The sequence below is a fragment of the Crassostrea angulata genome, chromosome 6, assembly GCF_025612915.1.
Source record: "Crassostrea angulata isolate pt1a10 chromosome 6, ASM2561291v2, whole genome shotgun sequence".
Taxonomy (NCBI): Eukaryota; Metazoa; Mollusca; class Bivalvia; order Ostreida; family Ostreidae; genus Magallana; species Magallana angulata.
Genome location: NC_069116.1, coordinates 36,440,044 through 36,464,513, shown reverse-complemented (window position 1 = coordinate 36,464,513; position 24,470 = coordinate 36,440,044). Strand labels below are relative to the sequence as shown.

Genomic DNA, 24,470 nt, shown 5'->3' with positions numbered 1-24,470 from the left:
TTGACAAAAAGGAATATACAGATTTATTTACCTGCATGTTCTTTAGTTTTATGAACACTTCTTTTAAAAGTCATGTGGAAAACTTAGCAAAACAAGGAAAGTCAATTAATAGGCTTTGTTTACTTGTTTAGATTTATGGAAATTACAAGCGAGATTTGGGAAAATGGGCCAAATTCCAGGCAAGAACAATCAAAAAGGAAAAGAGGGACATTGGACACACTGAAGTCAAACCCAACACAGGAATTGGAGCATACATAGGTAAATGACCCTCTACCAGGAATTGCAAAGAGCCTTAGTCACTGTCAGTGTCCCTAGTACATTGGCTGTCTGATAATCCATTTAAAAAAATGTTATACAAACCTTTCAAGATAGTTGCAAATGGTAATTAAATAGTAGGAGATTTTATGAACAGACCAAGAAGCGTGCCACTACACCATACAATTGGTAAACGATTAGTAGGAAATGATAAATAGTTTACACAAAATAATTCACAGATTGCCCTTTTTTTTACACACTTGTGAAACTTTTCCACCTTGATTTTTTCCATTGGACTCTGGTTTTTAGCTCACCGAGACGAAGTCAAGGGGAGCTTATGCTATAACGTCGGCTTCCGGACCTGGTTAAAGTTTTTGTTGCAGGTCCTGTATCTAAGTTATTACTTGTCCTATCTTCACCAAACTTGCATGGATGATGCATCTGGACCTACTTATGGACTTGAAAGATTTGGATGCTGAATCTGGGTCCTAAATTTCAGATGCTGGAGGAGGTTAAGATTTTTGGAGCAGGTTACAAATTTTGTTGCAGGTGCCCTTAGCAATATCTAAGTAACTGCTATCAAGCTTGAAAAATTATGTTCCATACATAAAATTAGAGAAACAGAAATAAATAGCTAGATTATGAATATGTAAAACATCCGGCATGGGCAAGATTACTCAAAAACAAAAAAATGAATTGTGTTTGGAGCTCATTGTAATAGATCCATGTTGGGGCTTATTTAATTGTTATCTACATGATTAGGGTGGTCACACCTCATTAACTGCTTTGTGGACCTGACAATTACCTACCCTTCGTTTCTTTCACTGGCAAAATAGACACAAATATAACTGATTATCTGATTATATACTCAATGACATGTGAACCAATATTTATATTATAAGTGAAAGTGGAAAATCATAAAAAATGAATATAAACAATTTCATTCTATGAATTGTATTATAAACAGCACTTGAAGAGTATTTTTTTTAATACTATACAATATGTGCATCACAATATGTTTATGAATTTTTTTGTCTGCGCCAAATATTTCTAACAAAGCCACAAATTAAGTACATGTGTAATCCGCCCGAGAATAAGTCGCAATGGTAAAAAAAACAACTCAAACTGAAAGGAATGGTAAAAAAGAATAATTAAAGGTAGATGTAAAGAGTTATCGAAAAAGTTATTATAATTACACTGAACTGTTTGGCTGTAATCGATTAAATTATGATAACAAGAAATCCAAAATCTCTTCGATTACAGAATACTGTCGATTACTTAAAAAAGAGTAATCATTGCAAACGATAACGATTTCTCTATGACGTTTACCCCATGCCTGAAATCCATATCAATACTTGAGAATATTGGATTTTAGCTTTCTGAGACAAAGTAGAGGGGAACATTTAGGCTATACCCCTGGCAGTGGCATTGGTGTTTGATGTTAGTTTTTGGAGGAGGTCTCATATCTAAGTTATTATTGGTCATCAAACTTTAATGATGCATCTGTGCATACTTATGACTAAAAAGCTTGGATACTGAATCTAACCCCTAAGATGGTGAAGGAGATAGAAGTTTTTGGAGTAGGTTAAAGTTTTTGGTGCCCTATGATGGCCTTTTTCCAGCATATACCTGATCTTGTCTTCACAAAACTTGCTTGGATTGTGCATCTTATACTTGTGCACAGACAGGCTCCAATTTTTAATCTGAGCCATAAGTTTCAGGTGCAGGGGAGAAAGTTGCAGTATTTGAAGCAGTTTAAAAGATTTGTACAAGGTGCCCTTATAAACTACAGCGCTAAGGAAAGACCCTATAGAGAGTATTTTTGTGTGTCAAGGTCATATGGAATCGCATTAAAGGCCATTTTAGCTCACCTGAGCTGAAAACCCAAGTGAGCTTTTCTGATCACTTTTTGTCCAGCGTCTAACCATCTGTCTGTCCATCCGTCTGTCTGTAAACTTTTTAGCTCACCTGAGCTGAAGCTTAAGTAAGCTTTTCTGATCACTTTTTGTCAGGCGTCCGTCTGTCCATCCATCCGTCTGTCTGTCTATAAACATTTTTGACTTCTTTGGCACAAAACATCAATGGGTGAATGTGATTCAAGTTTGTTAAAATGAAGGGACATGCTTTTTTTTAAGGGGAGATAATTAGGATTTATTGAAAATTGTTTAGATCCCCTTGGATGATTCTTGGGCCTCACAAGGGGTTCAGAGTTTGATGTAAGTTAATATCCCATATATGAACAATTGTTTAGGATCTTTTTGAGAACTGCAATGTGCTCAACATATGATATGACTATAGCATCCTCCTGTTACAAAAGGGACTTGATTTTAAACACAAGAATATCCAGGGTGAAAAAAATGGACTTTATATTTGTTTTATACTACATAGTCCAGATAGTTTCTATTATGACTTCGTTAGGTGATTTTATCATAACTATTGTTGCTCAGGTGAATGATGTGGCCCATAGGCCTCTTGTTTGTATATACTCTTCACTTACCCTATTCGGCTAAGATTTTACTTAAACAGAACTTTTTGGTTAATTGCGGGCAGTGACCTTGAACCAAGCCAATGTGAAGGTCATAGTGGATCCTCTGTTATCAGTTTTGACCATAGATTATGTTCCCATTTGCTCAATCTTACTCAGATTGATAAAAAAAACCCTGTATTTTAAGGGGTAATGATATTAAATTAGAAGTTCTATGCCAGCCGGAAAATTTCGAAGTTATAGGTCAAGGTCAAAGCAATATTCTCTGAAATTCTTTTCATCCTATTGTCCATTGTTTAAGCTGGGCCCTTTTAGATGGCCACTATCTCGATGTTGTCTTGTTATTTATAACTTGAAGCCTAGAATAATGATATTGGTCAGTTGATGCATCTTAGATCTAAGATTATGATGTCCAAACAAACAAAAAAGCTTCCTTTTTATGTATTGTTTTTAATGTTGTCAGATCTTGGAATAATGAGATTTTTTGTAAGTTTAAGAAATTTCGAAAGAGATGATACAATAACTGTTGTACAGGTGAGTTATGTAGCTCATGGGCCTCTTGTCTTTAATTATAGATACAGTTTTTCCCTGTACATGAATTGTTGTGTAATGAGTGACATCATATAAAATAAATTGGCTATTTATTACCTGCATAGTTTTTAATTCATGTGCCAGAAAAAGAGAAGGATAAAAGCTGTCAAATGATATAAACAATTACAAGTATATATTTGATTGACTCTAAGCTTGAGAAATTACTGATATTAGAATTGGACTAGCTCTCCTTTTACAGGAGTCAGATTTAAAGCCTTAAAACAGTCTTCAAAATACAGTAAGTCACTGAATAATTAAATATTGATTTTTGTTGTTTGAATATTTAATTCTCTAAAAAAATGAGTTTCTTTTTGCAAGTAAATTGGCTTACTAATACCTCATATGATTTCTTAAGTTGCCTACTTATTTTGTGTTTTCTTTCAATTTTGCCTCAGGAAATCATTGTGTTTTCTTAATTTTAACTACAATGTATCATCTAGAGCACCAACTTCACACATCTTTTGCATGGAATGATATTTTTAGCATGCATATTTGATTTGATATTTTGGTGAATTTATATGCAAACAATTTTCCAAATTCAGCATTTTTGTATGATAAAATATGGATGTAACCACGAACAATATTATATGTAGTTACATAGAGTCGATAAGGAACTAAAAGTACAGAAACAACCTTTAATTTATTAAGAAAGAACGCAAGAAAACAAACAGTTTTCATACAGTTTTCTTGTGTCTCTAACAGTAGCGTTGACCTTGTGACTCACATTTCATCTCGCGCAAAATCGGCTTGATTAAAAAAAATTTCAGATGTGAAATCAGGTTTTCCCGAAACATATTTAAAAGTACTTATGCTATCACAGCAAAAATTTTATTTTTAGGCCATCATTAAAAATATCTTTGTTTCCTCTAACCTATGCGTATATGTATAATACGCACCCTAAAAATGGCGAAATTAAGGACCTCCATTTCCCCCAGAACTATCGATGTTTTATGATAATTTTATAATCCATTCGCTATTAGACGATGAAAATCGACGACTTCATGTTTTCCAAATAACTATTGATGCTATATGGTAATTTTATAACCCAAGCGCAATTACTGTAATTTCGTGATCGGAACATGGCCAGAGCAATATTAGAGTCAAAGTTTTAAAAATTTTACTTAAAAAGAATGGTATGATTTACAAAGGCAGTATCAAATATTATTTGACACTTCGTAAAGAAAGAGTTTCTTATACAACAGCTGAGAAGTTGAAGATATCATGAAGATATCATACGTAGAAAAGAAAGGCAACTGAGCTTAGTGCTTAAAAGTAATAATAATTGCAGATATAAACCAACATCAAGAGAAATGAATTAATTGATTGATTACAGTCAAACCCTTGATTGTTGTTAAACGTATGTAAATGTATGTCGTATATCATCATTATCAAGTCGTATAAATGATCGATATATTTTCAGCAGTGTCTATGTAAAGCAATAACGTTTAACAGCATAAATTGACACAAAGTAATCAAGTTAAATAAAATCATAATAATTGCTAATCTTCACGCACTTGATATCACCCTGTGAAGTCCGACACAAACAGGTGCATGCTTCTGACACGGGAAATTGTTAAACAAACATTGAAAACATTGAAAAATATATTTTACATCAAATCTTCTAAAATATAACATAACATTTTATTAAGTTATTACCCAAAAAACTTAAAAATTGACTCATATCATACATATTTGTTTAGTATACACTCATACGACTTGCATAACATGCTTTATCGACAGTCACTACTCCTGGAGTATCAAGAACCAGGGCTTGAAAAAATGGGGTAAAATTTGGTCCTTTGTACATTACGCACCCCCCCCCCCCAACTTTTGATAAAATTTTGGCTGAAAAAAATGTGTGTTATACAAACGACTTCCCGGTAGGTATATCATTTTTTTTCTGCCAGGGCATAATATATATTTAGAATAACATTATAAATTGAAAATGAAAAAAATCAATCAATTCTTTAATTAATTACAAAGCTAAAAAAAATATGACCAGTTGTAAAACAAATTGTTATACTTCTACTAATGGAATGTAAAACAAATTTAGTATTGAAATCACAATTTGATATTTTTTATCAGAGGTGTGCATATTGCAAGGGTTTTGATTTTTGATAAATTATGAAAAAAATACCAGCTGTTGAACTTGGTCATTTCATTTCAACTGTTAAGGTATTTCTGGGATAAATAGTGTTTATCAATTCAGGGTTGTTAAATGGATGATAAATACTGTTTACTCAAAAGAAAACCTGGGCTGCGTTTTACAAAAGAACTTACGACTTACTACCAAATAAATGAATGCTAATAAATCACCATTTAATCAATGATGTATTCTTATGGCTGGAAAATATAACTATGGGAATTGAAATATTTGTAAACAAATGGTTTTATGTCAGTTTTGTTCTCTAAAGATCATTTTACGAGACTGTAAATATTTAGGACTTTGTCATAAGTACTTTTGTAAAATGCAGCCCTGGTTTGCTGTCACATTGACAGCTTTTCTCTTCTTCAAAATTTGGTTTATAAAATGTACATCTTATATAGTATAATAAAACAATAACTTAAGTTGATCAGGACTAACAAAAATCTCTATTTAATGTGGTAAAGAAAACCATTTCAGTTGGCAGGATTTAATTGGATTGGTTGCATTAGGGGAAACAGGTATTTTTTTATTTTGGCCTTAGGATGGTCTTTTTTTTTTAAGATCTCCATAATATTAATGATTGACTGGGATAATCCATTGCAGGTACCCTTTAACACCCCCCAACCCCTTCACTCCCCCCGAAAAAGAGAGATTTATAATTTCAAAAAATTAAAAGAATTCACTTTAGAACCAATGTTCATGGAAGGATGTTGCCAATTAAGTCTTGATACTCTACTGACCTTAGATATTAGATTATTATCTACTTTTTTCTGCCTTTCAGTTTACTCTCAGACTGTATGTTTTTGTGCATGCCTTTGGTCTCATGTGTCTTTTCATTATATTCTTTGAAAATAATTTAAGTTTTGATGATGTAAATCAAAATTTAAAAGTGCAAACATAGCAACTATGGCTTTTGATAAAAAAGAAAAATGAAATTGGGATAATGAGTTTTGTATGCCTGAAATTTTGAAAAAATGGACAAAATATAACTATGTAACTCAGCTTACCCTGCAAACAGAATGCTGAAGATCAGTACTCAATCCATTATTGTTGTCTAATTATATAGAAAGATTGATCTATATCCGAGATGTCATCTTTCAAAAGATTGGAGAAGACTGGATCTTTTTGGCCTTATTGGGTGTTGTTATGGCCATCCTCAGTTTTACAATGGACTTCATCATTGAAAAGTGCCAAGCAGGTCAGTACAGAAAGCAGTCTAAATTAAGATTCTCATCTTATAACCTTTACTTTAAGATAGCTAAATAAAGAAACTTATGATTCCTGAAAAAAAAAAATGAATTTTGAATGATTAATATAATTATAGCAATCAATATAAACTAACATTTGAAGTATACTACAACAGATGCGCGGAAACCAAGATTTGGTTAAATAAATGATGTGCCAGAATAATGTTATTGATTGTTGCTTGTTTCTTTATCTTTGCAGCTAAGTTCTGGCTTTATCAGGAACTGGCGTTCTCTCCACCACTACAGTATTTTGCATGGGTGTCTTACACATTGCTATTCATTTTATTTGCTGTTGGTTTTTCTCATTTGGTTTCACCTCAAGCTTGTGGTAAGATCTCATTATTGCCTCATTAAAAACCCTACTTATTCCATCAGGATAAAAATAAAAATTTGGTCTAATATTTTTGTTATAAAGCAGTTTAGAACTTCAAATGTTTTATAACATACGTTCTAAAGATGGGCATTTTGGTAAAACCTTGTTTTTGATTTAGCCTTATTCTTACCTACAAGTGTTTACAAAGCAATAGTTATCGGGGAATGGAAAAAGTATTTTTAAGAAATAAAAAAACTGTAGAGGAGATAATAGTTTTGTTAAAGCAATGAGTAGCAACACAGTCCGTATCAAATCATGTATGTAAGGCCATATAAAATTAATATTTAGATTCTCATCCTAATTTGCAACAAATATGGGGCGGGTGGGCTGATTTTATTTTTAATTTAAAAAAAAACCCACCTGTTTCACTGTTCATGTTCTAGAAATAACAACTGCTCATTTTATGTGGCCTTATGAATATCACCCCACTTTTATTAAGTTGAATATACTGTAGATAAACTAATAACTTTTCATTTTCTTCTTTTCAACATTCAGGGTCTGGTATTCCAGAAATGAAGACCATATTAAGAGGTGTTGTGTTAAAAGAATTTCTAACATTCAGGACACTGATCTCCAAAGTAGTAGGACTATGCTCCTCTTTAGGAAGTACCCTCCCAATTGGAAAAGAGGTCAGATTTTAAAATATCTTGCAATCTTTTTAAAGAATGTGTGCTAAAATCTTTTAAATCTTTTTTAGCTTTTCTGAAATGATCACTTGAGTCACTCACGACATGTGACCTATTCAATTGGTTTTCGTCAGTTGTCTTTTGTTGCATGTGACTTTGATTGTGCATTAACAATTGTACAATTTTTATTTTCTTCTTGAAACTAAATGGCCAATACTTTTCAAAAACGGTATGATGCATCTTTAGGGTAAAAGAAATGTTAATTGTAAATTCCATGACTTTTGCTCAACATGGGTACTAGGGGCAGGGCAAAAATTTCCAAAATTTTACCATTTCTCAAAAATCTTCTTCTGCACATATCAAAGAAAAACTGAATTCTTAGTTACATAGACCATAAACACCTCTACTAGAATTTTAAATTTCATGTTCTCCTTGGCGGAAGTTTTGACTCTAGGGATGGGGGGCCAAAATGGTGATGTAGTGTAAATGTATATGATGTTAAAAATCTTCTTCTGCTCTGAATAGAAACTGACTGCATGTTTAGAAAGACCAAAAAGCCAATACCAAAATGTCCTTTAGGGTACGGTTTTTGACCGGTCATATATTGTTAATGTATATGATGTTTAAAAATCTTCTTCTCTGCTACTGAAGATACTGAATATAAGCTGACTGCATATATATATATAAATAATGAAGCCTAGCTATACTAGAATTATTAATTTCATGTCCCCCGATGTAGGGGTTTTGCCTCTAAGGCGAAACCAAATGTTACCCTTATCCAAGCATCTATACAATGTGCAGGATGAGGGGGGGGGGGGGGTCATAAGAAAGCCTGATGGCTTCAAGAGTTGACATTGAATTTGTGTTCTTCGTTAACCATGACAAAGCCTTTTTCACAGTCTTGCGATTTTCTAAAGAAATTGACTTTGGCATTGTCTTGCCTCACATAAAAACCTTAGCTGTTTTAAACAAGTTTTTTTTTTTTTACAGCATTATTTTTAACATGAATTGAGCGATAATCTAGGATAGTGAAATGATGAGAAAACATATTATATAAACAAACATATCTATATTAACATGAAAAATAAAGATTAGGGGGTCAACTCTTTAAGCCATTAGGCTGACCCTTCAACCTGCACATCAGAGATACTTAGATAAGAGTGGCATTCTATTTGATATGCCTTCTGGTATTCTCAAGTTGACAATGAATTATTTAAAGCTTCTCAGTTAATGTCCAAAATATTTAAATTAGCATTGAATAGATAAAAATCATAAGTTTAGATTATTCTTATTTCCATCCAAAATAATGTCTTTAAGTAATAAAATCTAATTAAAAACTTAAACATATTTATCATTGAAAAACAAGAATACAACCAAGAAAAGTTTATTGCAACAAAATTTTTTTAGGTGTTTATTACGCTAGAGAAATAATACAATAGTTTTAAGGATCAAGACAGATTATTCCCCAAAATGAAAATTAAATCCTGGTTCACATTGCTGTCCATCATCAAAGCTTCTGTAACCACTAAGTGTCTTCCTGAGATAATGCTACTCTAGAAAACTCATTTTGGTCTGGAATGTCTCTGTAAGTTATAAAATTGGTGGAGAGTAGATGCCAAAGTCAAGTTAGTAGTGAATAAAATTTCTTTTAACTATCTTCTAAACTATTTAACTAGTAATAGTTTAGTAGCCAGAACTACTGGGCCAATTTCAACCAAACTGTACACAAAGCATCAATGGGTAAAGGGGATATAAGTTTGTTAATATGAAAGGCCACGCTCTCTTTCAAAGAGAGATAATTAGGATTTATTGAAAATTTGTTGATATTCTTCAAAAAAACACTTGGCAACGGGAAACACAACGAATTGTTACATGCACGTAAATTATGCGGGTACGGTTCGCCATAGAACTCACGTCATTCCTATATAAAAGCAGTAAAGTTTTCTTTGAAATTAAGACATTCAGTATAATAAAATAAATAGTGCCTGTTTGGGAGGGTAAGAGTTGAAATTAACACCCCTTCGCGTCGGTTGACAATGGTTTTCTCGGGGTGTCAATTTCAACTGCCCATGGGCCTCTTATTACTGAGCCTGGGAGTGGGAAATAATGGATCAGTATTGACTGTACTGTACCCATCAAGGAATCAACTTTTTTTTATGTTCAATAAAAATCATGCTATACTCACTCTTTGTATGTTTCAGGGTCCTTTTGTACACATTGCAAGTATTGTTGCAACATTACTTGGGAAATTAACAACTTTCAAAGGAATATATGAAGTAAGTCCAAATTGCCTCTAGCTTTTAGTTAGATTTTATCATCACCTGTTGTTTGTTCATCTCTAAACTTTTCTAATTTTTATACCCCTGCAAACAAAGTTTAGGGGTGTATTCGAATTACCCTGTCCGTCTGTCTATAGATGCAATTTTGTTCCCCCAATAGACTTTTTAGGTCACCTGATCGAGTCACTAAGGTGACCTAATGCAATTGGTCTTCGTCCGTCTTCGTGCGTTAACAATTTTACATTTTGACTTCTTCTTAAAACTACAAAGCCAATTGTTACCATTTTGGTAGGAAGCATCTCTATGGTAAGAAGAATCAAAATTGTGAAATTCATGGCTCTACCGCCCCTTATCAAAATTTGCTTGTACTTGTATGCATATGTATGCCAGTCTATTGATACTGATCGATTTTTGAAGCAACAATTGATAAAAATGGAACAACAGTATTTTTTATTTTGTTTCAACAGTTGATAAATTAAAACAACAGTATTTTTCAATGTAAGCATGGAACAAAGTCTTCGGTACATAATCTTTCCTTTATTCCTTCTAAAGTAAAAATCAAGTAGTACGAATTTTCCGGCAAGCAATTAGATATTTTGTATAAAACAGCCAAAAACCATGTGTATGTGTTGAAAAGTAAACACGTTGTAGACTGTCATGCTTTGCGACTCATTCAATGGATTGGAGAACCTGTTTGACATAAATATTGTCACATGTTAAATAATGCTATCCATATAAGGTAGTGTACCTGACCTGTGTAATGGATATCAATGTAGCAACATCAACAAAACTTTCACCTCTTTACAGAATGAATCTCGTAGGACAGAAATGTTGGCAGCAGCCTGTGCTGTTGGAGTTGCAGCAACATTTGCAGCTCCTATTGGAGGTAATGTGTTTCCAAATACCATATTTTTTGGACGAATCGTCGATGCAGACAACTAGTCGAATTGCTCATTTTTAGCCCAAATTTTAAAAAATTCCTGCCATATGTCGATTCAGACGATACGACGATCTTATCACTTCAAAATGGCGTATAAAACTGCAGTAACATCAGTGTATGATGCCATGATGTCCCCGATATTGCTACCAATTACATGTATTATTAATGATTAACGTTTAAACAATTATGCTTTATACTGATGCATCATATTTTCAAATACCGGTAACATCTAGAAAGTCGCTTGCATTCTAAACAATACATTGTTATGCAAGTTGTATGAGAGTAAACTAAACTTACTTTGTCAAAAATATTCTATTCCTATGTATTAAAATAATTATCCACTCTGACCATGCCAATGTATTTGCCATTACGTTAATAGCAACCTGTTGACTCGGCGCGTGGTCAATGTTCGTTTAACAATTTCCTGTGTCAGAAGCATGCAATTGTCTGGGTGGACTCCAAAGGGGGATCTCAAGTGCAGAAAGTTTAGCAATTGCTATATACTATGATTTGCACAGGCAGTGAACACATCGTATAGATCTCAGCCGGTGTCAGCCTACTGTATAAACAATAGTATTGATAATTGTCGATTATGTATTTTAAGATAGAATTTGACCATTAAATATTTCTTTTTTATACATTCCACTAACAACTCTTATAAGATAATAAAACTTAAAAAACATTCCACGGACATAATGCAATAATTTTTTTAAATTTAAATTTGGTTTCAATTTTACTGCGCAATGTTGTCTTTCCACTAGTGATATATGGAACCATGTGACAATGTGTTTATAAAAATGGAATGGTAAAAATTTTAAGTGATTAAAGACATGTACCATTTTTAGCTCACCTGACCTGAAAGCTCAAGTAAGCTATTCTGATCACATTTTGTCCATCCTACGTCTGTCCGTCCTTCTGTAAACTATTTACATTTTGAACTTCTTCTCTAAAACCGCTTAGCCAATTTCAACCAAATTTGGCACAAAGCATCCTTGTGGGAAGGCAAACATAAATTATAAAAATTAAAGGCCAATCTTTATTTAAAGCGGAGAAAACCTCGAAACTGTAGAAAAAGGGGGGTGCATTTTTAAAAATCTTCTTACCAAGAACTACTGAGTCAAATTCAACGTAATTTAGCATAAATAATCCTTATGGAAAGGAAAATATAAATTGGAATTATGGGCTAATTCTGTTTCAAATCTGAGTTATTTTGAAAATGATAATTAAGGAAAGGAACGTTTCAATCAGTTTATAGCTTCGGGTTTGGTATTTCATACAAGTCTTGGTAAAATGGATAGGCAAACCCAGGCCAGAACAAAATAAAAGCCGGGGCAGATCGAGATTTTTCAATTATCCAATGTCATTGAAATTTTCAGGATATGTTACGGACAGGTAAATTTGTATTTGCTGTAAATATTGATAGACAACAATGCGTATTTTGGAATTTATTGACGATTGTTGATTTCCAAGTTGGTAATATAGGTAGGCAAACCCGGGTCAACATTTTACGGGTTTGTGGACTTATTTAAGAAGAAACTTAATAATTCATGTTTAATTCCATACATAAATTAGTAATTTATCTGAAAACGTGTATTCTTAAAGTGTATAGAATCATTTTAAAAGAAATGTTGTAATGCAATCTGTTTTGTAGGTGTATTGTTTAGTATAGAAGTCACAGCAACATATTTTGCTGTTAGGAACTATTGGAGGGGGTTTTTTGCAGCTGTGTGTGGTGCAGTCACATTGCGAATGCTGGCCATCTGGTTCAAAAATGAAGGTATAATAATTGTGAAGCAATATTTATACTAGGTTTTGATTTTATAAACATATGGCATATTCTAGAAAATCAATAGTGATAGTGGTTTTTTAATTAAACAATAGTTTTCATTTATGTTACTTCTATTGAATTTGTACAAATATGAAATAATTGGTTTTTGTTACAGCTACTCTAACTGCTGTATTCAAAACAAATCTAAGAACAGACTTCCCTTTTGATGTTTTGGAACTTGTTGTTTTTGCAGTGATGGGGTTGGTATTCATTAATAATGACAGAACAACTGATTATGAAATTCTTTCCAATTTTACTCAATGAATGAACGTGCTATTTTGTTGTTTTTCAGGGTGCTTTGTGGTTTAGCTGGTGCTCTTTTCATTTTGTTTCATCGAAAAATTGTGTTATTCACTCGAAGGCATCGCAGAGTTACTGATTTTCTGCAAAAAAAGTGAGTGAAGATTTTATTATAATGTGATGTAGTGTGTAGTGAATATGTTGTAAACAGGCTAAGATAGTGAAAGCTATTATTTGAATTGTCTTTTGTAGTCGCTTTATCTACCCTGGCCTGGTTACATTGGTGATTTCCTCTCTCACATTCCCTCTTGGTTTGGGTCAGTTTTTTGCTGGCGAGGTAAGGGTCTTTGATAAAAATAAACAGGAAATTTTTACCCAAATAAAAGTCTAATGAAACATTTGATTTAAATATGAGTACACAAACCAATCTTTTCATTCCATTTTATTTCAATTTTAACTTTTTATGTGTGTAGATATTTGCATCCTTATGATAACAAACATGACTGGAATCAAACGATAATACATATGTCAAGCAGCCATTAATAAGCAATTCTTCTTTGATTTTGATGAAACTTGGTAGGTTGACACTTATACACATAATACATAGTAAATTGTTCTGATTTTTTTGCATACCTTACCCAATTTTTTTACCCAGAAATTTTTTTTCCCACACAATTATTTCTAGCTCACTGAGACGAAGCCAGGGGGAGCTTATGGCTATATCGTCGGAGTCTGAACCTGGTTAAAGATTTTGTTGCAGGTCCTGTATATAAATTATTACTTGTCATATCTTCACCAAACTTGCATGGATGATGCACCTGGACCTACTTATGGACTTGAAAGACTTGGATGCTGAATCTGGGCCATGAATTTCAGATGCTGGAGGAGGTTAAGGTTTTTAGAGCAGGTTAAATTTTCTATTTCAGGTGCCCTTTGATAGGAATTTCTAAGTTACTAATGGTCCTAACTTCACCAAAACTGCATGGATGGTGCATCTTGTGATACTGATGCACCTGACAGGCTTGAATGCTGAATCTGAGCAAAAGGTTTTCGGATGCTGGAGGAGTTAAGGTTTTAAGAGCTGATTTAAGTTTTTGGAGCAGGTGCCCTCTGATGATTATATCTTTGTTATTACTGGTCCTAACTTCACCAAACTTGCATGGATGGTGCATCTTATGATACTGATTTACTGGACAGGCTTGAATGCTGAATCTGAGCCATAGGTTTCGGATGTTGGAGGAGGTTAAGGTTTTAATTGCATGCATACCAGGTATGAATGCTAAATCTGAGCCATAGGTTTCGGATGCTGCAGGAGGTTAAGCAATTTTAGACAAAGTTATGCCCCTTTGACTGAAAAAATTCCACTTATTTGCAGTTTCCGTTCATTTTCTTTGCTCAGATTGCACATTTTGAAATAAAATTTGATGTACAGATTTTTCTTAATTATGTCTAGGTCAAGTTTGATTTTGGTTACAATCGAGCAATTTTTGACTTAAAAAAAATTCTTTATTTGCAGTTTCCTTACATTTTCTTTGTTGATGTTTCCAAGGGAGGGGGGCAAAAGTGTTTCACAAACATCTCTTGCTATGTATAATATATTTCATATTATGATACAATATTGTATGATATGATATTGTATTATACATTATTTTATCACATGATAATGTTTCATCTGATATTGCAGTGTATAATATTGAGTCATATGATATATATTGTATAATATTTGATACCATAGCATATGATGAGATATTGTATAATATGACATTGGTTTATAAATTATACTGTATTTTCCCGACGACTCGTCGATGCGGACGACTCGTCGAATTGCTCATTTTTAACCAAAATTTTAACAAAATCCTACGATACGTCGATTCAGACGACACGTCGATCTTATCACTTCAAAATGGCATATAAAACTACAGTAACATTACCAGTGTATGAAGCCACGATGTCCCCGATATTGCTACCAATTATTATCAATGATTAACATTTAAACAATTACGCTTTATACTTATGCATCATATTTTCAAATACCGGCAACATCTACAAAGTCGCTTGCATTTTAAACAATTCCGATATCGCGTGTTATGCAAAACTAAACTTACTTTGTCAGAAATATTTTGTTCCCAAGCATTAAAATAATTATCCAGTCTGACTATCGCCAGTGTATTCGCCATTACGTAACCAGCCACCTGTTGACTCGGCGCGTGGTCAATGTTTGTTTAACAATTTCCGGTGTCATAGGCATGCACCTGTCTCGTGTCGACTTCAAAGGGGGATCTCAAGTGCAGAAAGCTTAGCAATTACTATATGATTTGATGAAACTTGTTTACTTTGTATCCAGTAATGCAGTTACACGCTATTGTTTTACATAGACACTGTTAGAAATAGATCGATCATTTGTACGACTTGATAATGACGATATACGACATACATACGTTTCCCAAAAAAATTATCTAACAATAATAAAAGAAATGGACAATAATTAATCAATGAAATATAATCACTCTTATAACGGTACTCTTTATATACACAAGGAGTGAAATTGCCGTAAAGATCTCAGCCTTAGGGCAAGATTATTAACACAACCGGTGTCAGCCTATTGTATAAACAGTAGTATTGATTATTGCCGATTACGTATTTAAAGATTGAATTTGACCATAAAATATTTCTGATTTATACTTTCCACTAACAACTCTTTGCTAATAAAATAATTAAATTAAAAAAAAAAATATCCCCCGGATCTACTGCAATATTTTCTTCCATTCAAATTTGGTTTTAATTTTACTGCGCAATGTTATCTTCCTACTAGTGATACATAGAACCATGTGACGATGTGTTTATAAAAACGGAACGGTAAAACTTTTAATTGATTAAAGACAATGTAACATTTCTTAATAACTGTTGTTATTATTATGTATTTAAGTGTTAACAGATGAGTGAAATGATAATTATTAAAGATGAACAGTGAATTCAACAACGTAATTTTCAATCACACAGCCAACTCAAGATAATTAAAACCAAGATTTTTAATGCTATTTTTAACAATTTTCTGACCTCGAGCCTACGACAAGTCGAACAAGACGATAAGTCGGGTGCTCTGCTTCTGAGAAAAAAAATACCGACTAATCGTTGGGAAAATACGGTATATGAAATCAAATGAAAATGTGGTATATGATATTGTAATGTATAATGATGCATCATGTGTTACAATACTTTGTATAATATGATATTGTATTATGTAATATAATATCATATGTTACAATATTGTGATGTATTTTGTGATATTACATTTTATTATACTTTCATGTTAGATACTGAAATCTGATTGGTTTAGACGTTTAGAAGTGTCAACCTCCACTTCGCATCGGTCGACAATGGTTTTCTTGGGGTGTCAATTTCAACTGTTACCCTCCCAAACAGGCACTATTTATATAGTATCATATAATTCTATATTGTATCATATGTTATATATTATGATATTGTAGTATATGATCAATTACAATAATTTATAAAATGATACATCATGGGATGCAATATCATATTTTTATATTATTGTATTGATTAACATTGTATCTTATAAAACCATATGAAATAAAACAAAATATTATCATACAATTTTCAAACATATGATATACAATATTATGTCAAAACAGTATCCATGAATATCCAAGATCATTAATTATGATTTTCATATAGTATGATAAAGATACAGGTCTCATACAGGTGATGCCTCATAAAGGTGATGCCTCGTCTCGGTGAGCTTTGTAATCTGTGATAAATTAAATACATCAAGGGGGGGGGGGGGGGGCACTTTTAGAGGGATCGGTGAAGATGAGAATCTTAAAAATGATTTTATGTGGCCTTAAAGGCCAGGAGGTCTCTTTCCCAAAATTTTAGAATTTTTGGTCCCTGGAGCTTAGGTAGATAATCAGAGATTCCTTTGTCGCATGGCCAACCCCTCCCCCCCCCCCCCAACCCAACCCAGTGAATTGATGTTGTAAACGTCATATAATAAAGAGTCAGAGGAGTCTCAAATTATGGTTAGACTTCAAAATGAAGCTTAATATGCAAACGTGAGACTGCTTGACAGATCCATCTACAGGCTGTAGTACTTTGGTGACCATCAAGGCCTGTTGGCCTCTTGTTTCAAAACAGGCTCTTATCTAAATTTGCATGTTTGGGACAGTGTTAAAAATTATAGTGAAATTTGACCTAAAGAACAAAATTTAGAAAAGAGATATGACGCTCTTCACCTCATTACCGTTTTGAAATCCTTATGCATGTATATTTAATCCTATTCAGGGGTAATATATAATAAACAATTGATAATGCAAAAAATAATGATATTTTCAGTTTTCATCGTTTCTGCTCACTCTTCTAAATATCCAACCAATTGCGTTTTGATTTTAATTAAAAAATTGGAAAACAACAATGAAGAAAAAATAGGGACAAATTATATACAAAAAATGTGTACCAAAAAATGTCTGGTTGAACATACAATGCCTGCTCTTGTGAAGGCTATCATCTAGTCAGTCATCATAAAATCTACCATATTTTGCTCTTTGTAATGAAAAATTCAGACAATGAAACCATTTACACGATTCCCTTCATGTGAAATAATTACCGATAATTTTTCAGAGACGCAAACAGTCATAGAAAAATAGATCATGTACCATTACATATACCAGTAGTTCAGGTATAATTAGACACTGGTTTACGCAAGGACAGCGACCGTTTTAATTAGCTTGTCAGTGGATTATTAAATAAACAACGAGGCTTACAAATCTATTATCAGGCGCATGTCCTCCGATCCCGCAATTTGTACCTCTAAGTAAACTAACTATACACAGTTCACCGTACTTTTACTTACCTGTTTACTTTATGAGGAAAGAGAGAACTCTATTACAAAAACAAAACTTTGTATCAAATTTACGCTGATTTATTTTCCGCGATTCAAAAATCGTCGCAAACAAAGCGGAAATTGGATACACACTGAAAAAACCTTATACACAGTAATTACCTCTTCGGACCTTTGCCAGTCAGATGAACATTACAGTAAATCTCGTTTAGTACAAACATGGAAGTAACGGAATCTTAGATATAGGAAAATTTTGTGACCTAACATTTGTCAACTCGATGTGAGATTATGACCAAACATTTTTTACTTGGGGTTTGAAAGTATAATTAGGTATGTGTGTAGGTTTATTTAATAAAGTGTTTTGATCCATGTGATGCATATGTGTATATTTTGTTTTAAATGAAGCTCACATCAAAACAAGCCATAAATGAGCTGTTCAGTAATATCACATGGACAACAGGACAGGCTGAGGGGTTACGGGATGAAGAGATCATCAGTCATTGGAAACATGGCAGCACCAATATCTATGTCAACCTTTGCATCTTTGTTGTCTTTAATGTAAGTATTGAGTATATGAAACATTAAAGGTACTTCTTTGAGCATATTTTTTAGGATCTATGTATATATAATAAATTTAATGATATGAGAAGACCATATAACTTTGATTGTTTTGATGTGCTACTTGAAAAACAACGCAACGAGAATTCCTCAAATTTATTACTTACTTATGTACACTACCTATTGGCAGTAAATTCTGGGCCATCTTTGGAAGGTAAAAGGACTATTTATGATATCAATTTACTGTAATTTTTAGTTCCTTTGTTCAGATATACATGTGACGTTTTTCCATAATTTTCATTTTGATTCAAATGCTCACAATTTCGAAATAAAACATCAAAATGTTAACCTTTTCTGGCATTTTTTGCATTTTTAGCATAAAACGTTTTGTTTACAAGCAGTTTTTAAATATTGTTATATTCAGTGGTAAATTCTCACTTATCGTCATAACTCTATATAGACGAATAGTCAATAACTGTAATATTAGCTCGGGGGAAAAATATTGACCGGTCAATATTTTTTTTATATTGACCGGCTAGGAATAATATCTAAAGAACATTCCCTCTCTTTCAAATAATCACCTCTGATTTGTTGATTCGTAAACGATGATGTAAATAACTTTTCGCGACTCCAAAACAAGGTGACGTCATAATAGACAGTCAGTCAAGGCAAGTAAACAACGGACGCACAATGCGACGGTTTGCTATCATAACGGATATAAGGATTTGCGAATTACTGTGAAGTAAAATCAGGTAGAACATCTGTATGTTAATTCTTACGGTTGTCGGAATATCACCAGTGACCGTTTGATGCTGAGGATATTTTGGAAATGAACTTTGCACAAAATTGAATTCGTGAATTCTTTGTTGAGCTGAGAAAATTACGGCGATCTGTTTTCAATTACTTTCTTAAATTTTGGTTTGTTTCTTCATATAACAAAACAAATGTTGACTGTGTTTTCGGGCAACATTGATTATATTAGCCCCCTTGGGACGAAAATATTGCCCTCTGCTTCGCGTCGGGCAATATTTCGTCCCTCTGTTTTTCATCAAATCGTGAGAATATTGTATTTTATGATGATAAGTTTTCATATGTACACCGCTTCAACTTTTTGGATAAAGCAAATGCAAAATCACAAAATATAGATATCCTCTATGTATCATATGATGGGATACAATATTATATGGTATGATACAATGTTTTATTTTAATTTATGATTATATGATGTGATAAAATATCATATCAGGATAATATTACTGGAGGGCAATATGTTAGAAGAGGAAGGTGTGAATAATTCACAATACAATATTGTATAAATATATAAAATATGAAATTGTGTAAACACAGGTAATCAAAGACTACAGAGCTCACTGAGACAAGGTTTCCTTGATGAGACCACTTTTACAGTCCCTGAAATGTTCTACTTTCCCACTTGAATGGTGAGCGTATGGTTAGTGCACTTTGAACGATGGTGAACACACACTAAAAGGAATTTGGTGAACGCTTATGAATGGAGAACAATGAGCGTACGCTAATTGCAAACAGAGTGAAAAGTGAATGGTGAACGCATGGTGAACAATATGTGACACTTTGTGAACGCAAGATGAACAATTTATTCGGAGTACATTGGGAGTTATCCTTACATTGTGCAGTCGCACCTGTTTTAAGCAGCCATGACAAACTGGCCGCTACAGACAGGTGGCCTGTTATTCCAGGTTTCAAATTAATGAAGAAAAAACACCGAGTATTTTCATTTTGGCTCTATTGCACAGATTTATCAATAGCAACTGTAATGGCGGTGTACACAGAGATGGTGAATGCACAGCTCGGATTGCTGAATAAACAGTTTATATTAATTTTAAATGGCCGTTTTAATTCCATTTATCTATCAAAGGATTAAGAGCAAAATATTTTCTGCTAAATAAAAATTTTCAAGTGATTAAATGCGGTAAACAAACAGAAGTAGCGTTTCCGTACAAATGGTATATGCTGAACTACGATAGCCAATGTTTTACCTCTTAAAAAAGTATCAAAATTCCATTGGAATAAGCACCCCTTTTATTATCTCAGAGAAATTTTCTAGAAAAAAGGTGCGTATTACCAGCTAATTGCTGTACATGTTATATGTTGAATTGTTTGTCGATTGCTCAAAAATGTGAACTTTAAATTCTATGGATTAAATTCTGATTTTAAAAAATGAAGTTTCTGATGTGTGATAAGTTTCCATCTACCTTCACACATATGTTCTATCCTTATTTTGTTGTGACTCACAAATACCGATCATTTCACTTTGGAGCTAGGAATGAAAATGAATGAAAATGGACTGAACGGTTATTCAATGCTGAGCGAACGGTGAGCGCACGGTAAATTCTTTGTGAATGCACGGTGAGCGCTTTGTGAAAGCTGAGAACAAACATAGAAGAGCAGACAGCACAAGTGAATGCACTTTTAAGCACACTGTGAGTACAAAGTGAACGCAGGAAAAAAATAGGAAAGTAGAACGTTTCAGGGACTGTATCATGTTATATGAAAACCATTGGTAATGATTTTGTTAAAATATCATATTGTACGTGTTATGACTTTAAAATGAGAAATTAGACCATGTGTACCTAAAAGTCTATGCTCCACAGACTTTTAGCGACTGTTAAGATTTTTCTTCACCGCCTTCTAAATGCTTGAAAGAAATGAGTTCCATTTTTAAACAGTAAAAGTATCAAAAGATTTTTAGCTCACGAAGTCTGGGGAAGCTTATGCTATACCTCCAGTGTCAGCCTCAGGACCTGGTTAAAGTTTTTGTTGCAGGTCTTGTATCTAAGTTATTACTTGGCCTATCTTCACCAAACTTGCATGTATGCCAAGGCATGGGGATAGAAATCACACAACTTGTTGGATAAAAATCATATACCTTCGCAAATCACAATATAATGTATCTTACATTACATTATGAAATCATCTTATGATAACAAAACAATTTTTAACATATCATAAACGATAATGTGTCAAAACAGTATCCATGAATATCCAGATCATAAACTATGATTTTCATATAATATGATAAAGATAAAGGTGAGCTTTGTAATCTGTAATTAAGTATGTTTTTTATTAAATTGAATTGTACAAAAAAAGTTAACTTATTCATTCCTGGTTATTTACAATTCATCACAAAAGCTTAATTCAGCCTAATCAACGATATGCTGAATCTCGACGAAATGGATATGTATACACAATTGCGTAAATATCAACATGTAGTATAAGCTTAACGCTTACATTTTTTCGGAGACTGTGCCCAGTAAAATTTATCATTTCTGCAAAATTACATGTGACATCACGTGACTGATAAATAATCAATAACCGATTTTCAAGATTTTGATAAAGGCAGCAATTTAATGTGATCAATAGCAATGAGCATATGAAAAATGTCAAAAACTTTCCATGACGGAAAAAATAATATTTATATAAAGTATCCTTGGAACATTAAAATTCAAATCATCATTTTTGTAACCATGATAAGTTGTTGTATTATTAATGCATCATTGCCTATTTTGATTAGGCCTATGACAGAATAAGATATATTACAGATCAAACATTTTAAAATTGTACTCAATTATGTAACTTAAATAAAAATGACATTCTAATGGTGATTTTATAAAAATCAACAGAGTAAAATGAACAAAAATAACACAAGTGTAATACATTTACTTTTTCATATTCTGATATTATATTGCATATTGCAATTTGTGCAGAAGAAATGTCAGCTCGACATCTTTGTGGCCGTTTTGGCCTTTACTTTTTGCAATATGGAAATAGTCTCAATGAAACTGTAATTATCATTTTAGTTTATGTTTGGAGCATTCTGTAACACGATGCCTGTTCCTGCTGGAGTGTTTGTACCTGTGTTCTTAGTGGGTTAGTCATATGCTCTCTCCTTCCTTTTTTTCTCTATAGTCATAATCCTGCTTTAATGAAGAACATAATTTTTTTTACATTATTCAATATTGAAAACAAATTGTATAGTTTGAGTTTAATATCCTAAACTGTGTCTCATAACTATGTATACATATGCACCACAGGAGCTGCTTTTGGTCGACTAACAGGAGAATGCATGGCTGCTTGGTTTCCAGAGGGAATCCCATCAGGGGATATCATCAACAAAATAGTTCCTGGGGGCTATGCAGTTGTAGGTTAGGACAGAAATTTTGTCAATAAATTGTCCTTTTTCAGAAAGAATGATGATGCAATAAAGATTAAGTTAACTTTACATTAGCTGCAAAAGTCAGTATCTGACAACTCCATTTTTGATCTTGTAGGGGCAGCCTCATTTTCAGGGGCAGTGACACGGACCATATCAACATCTGTGATAGTGTTTGAAGTTACTGGTCAAATTAGCCATGTATTGCCAGCTGTTGTAAGCACATGTGTTTTAAGGAGGCCAAGTGGTCAACTAATTAGCCCTCAGATCAACCTTCAATTTTTAGATATGGATTTTTAAACTATAAACAATTATTTGGTAAAATTATTCATACAATCAAGCATTAAAATTTGCACATTTTTCTCTATCTCTATGCAGTGCTCCTAGCTCTTCATAAAGAGATCAATATGGTCAAAAAATGACCATGACCATCCAATCCTCTTAACCAAGAAGAGACTGTACATTATTTGAGTATGAGTTAAATATATTTTGTACTTCCACTATGTTAGGTTGCTGTTTTAATATCGAATGCTGTGGCAGGGAAATTTCAGCCATCATTTTATGACAGTATCATCAAACTGAAAAAGTTGCCATACCTTCCAGACATTGTTTCAGCTAAAGCCAAGTAAGTTCATTAATGAAACAAAGCCAAAAACAAAAACATAAAAAAAGAACTAATGCAACAATTTCTCAATTGTCCACCTTCCTATTTTTGTATTCACTTTCTGTTTGCATTTTCATATTCACCATGTGTTCATTGTTCACAATTTGCCATCTCTGCTCCACTCATGCTCACCATTTGGATCATTTAGCTCATCAAGATGAAATCTTTTAGAGCAGGTGCCCTTTGATAGCCATAGCTAAGTTACTTCTGGTCCTATCGTCAACAGACTTGCATGGATGATGTGTCATATGATACTTATGCACTTGACAGGCTTGAATGCTAAATCTGAGCCATAGGTTTTGGATGCTGAATGAGATCATTTAGGTGAGCAATGTGGCCCATGGGCCTCTTGTTTACACAATCCATCATCCTAAAGAAAAGAGTTCCTTCTTGCTCGTGTGCATGTGTAGTTACCCAACTGATATGTGTATGTTCAGACTGAGGCAAACAAAACTCACAGTGCAGTTATATGCATCTATATTTTGAATTTTTTCATTTCGAAACATTCCTCTGAAATGTTATTACTTCTTCCTTTTTAGTGCTTGGAAAGTATTCATTGAGGATATCATGGTGAAAGAGGTGTCCAGCATCAAGTTCACATCTAATTATGGAGAACTGAGGGAACTATTGACCTCCACTAACTACAAAAGTTATCCTTTAGTGGATTCTCCAGGTAAAAGTTGCTCCTGAATTTTCTTTAAAACTTGTATCCCTGTACTACAGATTCACTGCTTAGATATATGTTCATCTTTGCAAGTTGAAAGTCACAATTTTTATGCCGATGAGAATCTATATATAAATATGTTTTACAGTGTGACCATTGGGGTGAGCGCAGCATGTGATCAAATAATGAATTATGATAAATCAATAAAAGTAGCAACGTGTGACCTTTGGTGGGAGCGCAGCATGTGATCAAATAATGAATTATGATAAATCAATAAAAGTAGCAACGTGTGACCTTTGGGGGGAGCGCAGCATGTGATCAAATAATGAATTATGATAAATCATAAAAATAAAAGTAGCAACGTAATGTAAATGAATTTGAATGCAAAAAAAATAAACATTCCTATTTTATTCCAGTAAATTTTCATTATTCATAATTTATAAGATTTTCTATTTATTTATAAATAGAATTTATCTCAGATACAATGTTGTTGAATAATAATTCATACATTCATACAAATGAGA

General features: G+C 33.1%; 1 protein-coding gene across 2 annotated transcripts in view; it reads left to right on the top strand.

Annotated features, from left to right (window-relative positions):
• LOC128189560 (chloride channel protein 2-like) overlaps positions 1 to 24,470 on the top strand; it is a 66,283-nt gene that overhangs the window by 14,599 nt on the left and 27,214 nt on the right. Inside the window, exons 3-19 of one of the 2 annotated variants that reach the window (XM_052861215.1) lie at positions 132 to 258; positions 3,531 to 3,569; positions 6,544 to 6,675; positions 6,924 to 7,052; positions 7,593 to 7,726; positions 9,925 to 9,999; positions 10,810 to 10,888; positions 12,594 to 12,719; positions 12,886 to 12,970; positions 13,063 to 13,164; positions 13,263 to 13,347; positions 18,277 to 18,429; positions 22,266 to 22,335; positions 22,500 to 22,610; positions 22,737 to 22,834; positions 23,128 to 23,243; positions 23,822 to 23,955. In XM_052861215.1, coding sequence (XP_052717175.1) covers positions 132 to 258; positions 3,531 to 3,569; positions 6,544 to 6,675; positions 6,924 to 7,052; positions 7,593 to 7,726; positions 9,925 to 9,999; positions 10,810 to 10,888; positions 12,594 to 12,719; positions 12,886 to 12,970; positions 13,063 to 13,164; positions 13,263 to 13,347; positions 18,277 to 18,429; positions 22,266 to 22,335; positions 22,500 to 22,610; positions 22,737 to 22,834; positions 23,128 to 23,243; positions 23,822 to 23,955 — 1,795 coding nt within the window. The remainder of the gene's footprint in view (positions 1 to 131; positions 259 to 3,530; positions 3,570 to 6,543; positions 6,676 to 6,923; positions 7,053 to 7,592; positions 7,727 to 9,924; positions 10,000 to 10,809; positions 10,889 to 12,593; positions 12,720 to 12,885; positions 12,971 to 13,062; positions 13,165 to 13,262; positions 13,348 to 18,276; positions 18,430 to 22,265; positions 22,336 to 22,499; positions 22,611 to 22,736; positions 22,835 to 23,127; positions 23,244 to 23,821; positions 23,956 to 24,470) is intronic. The other variant, XM_052861216.1, reaches the window with a different exon arrangement.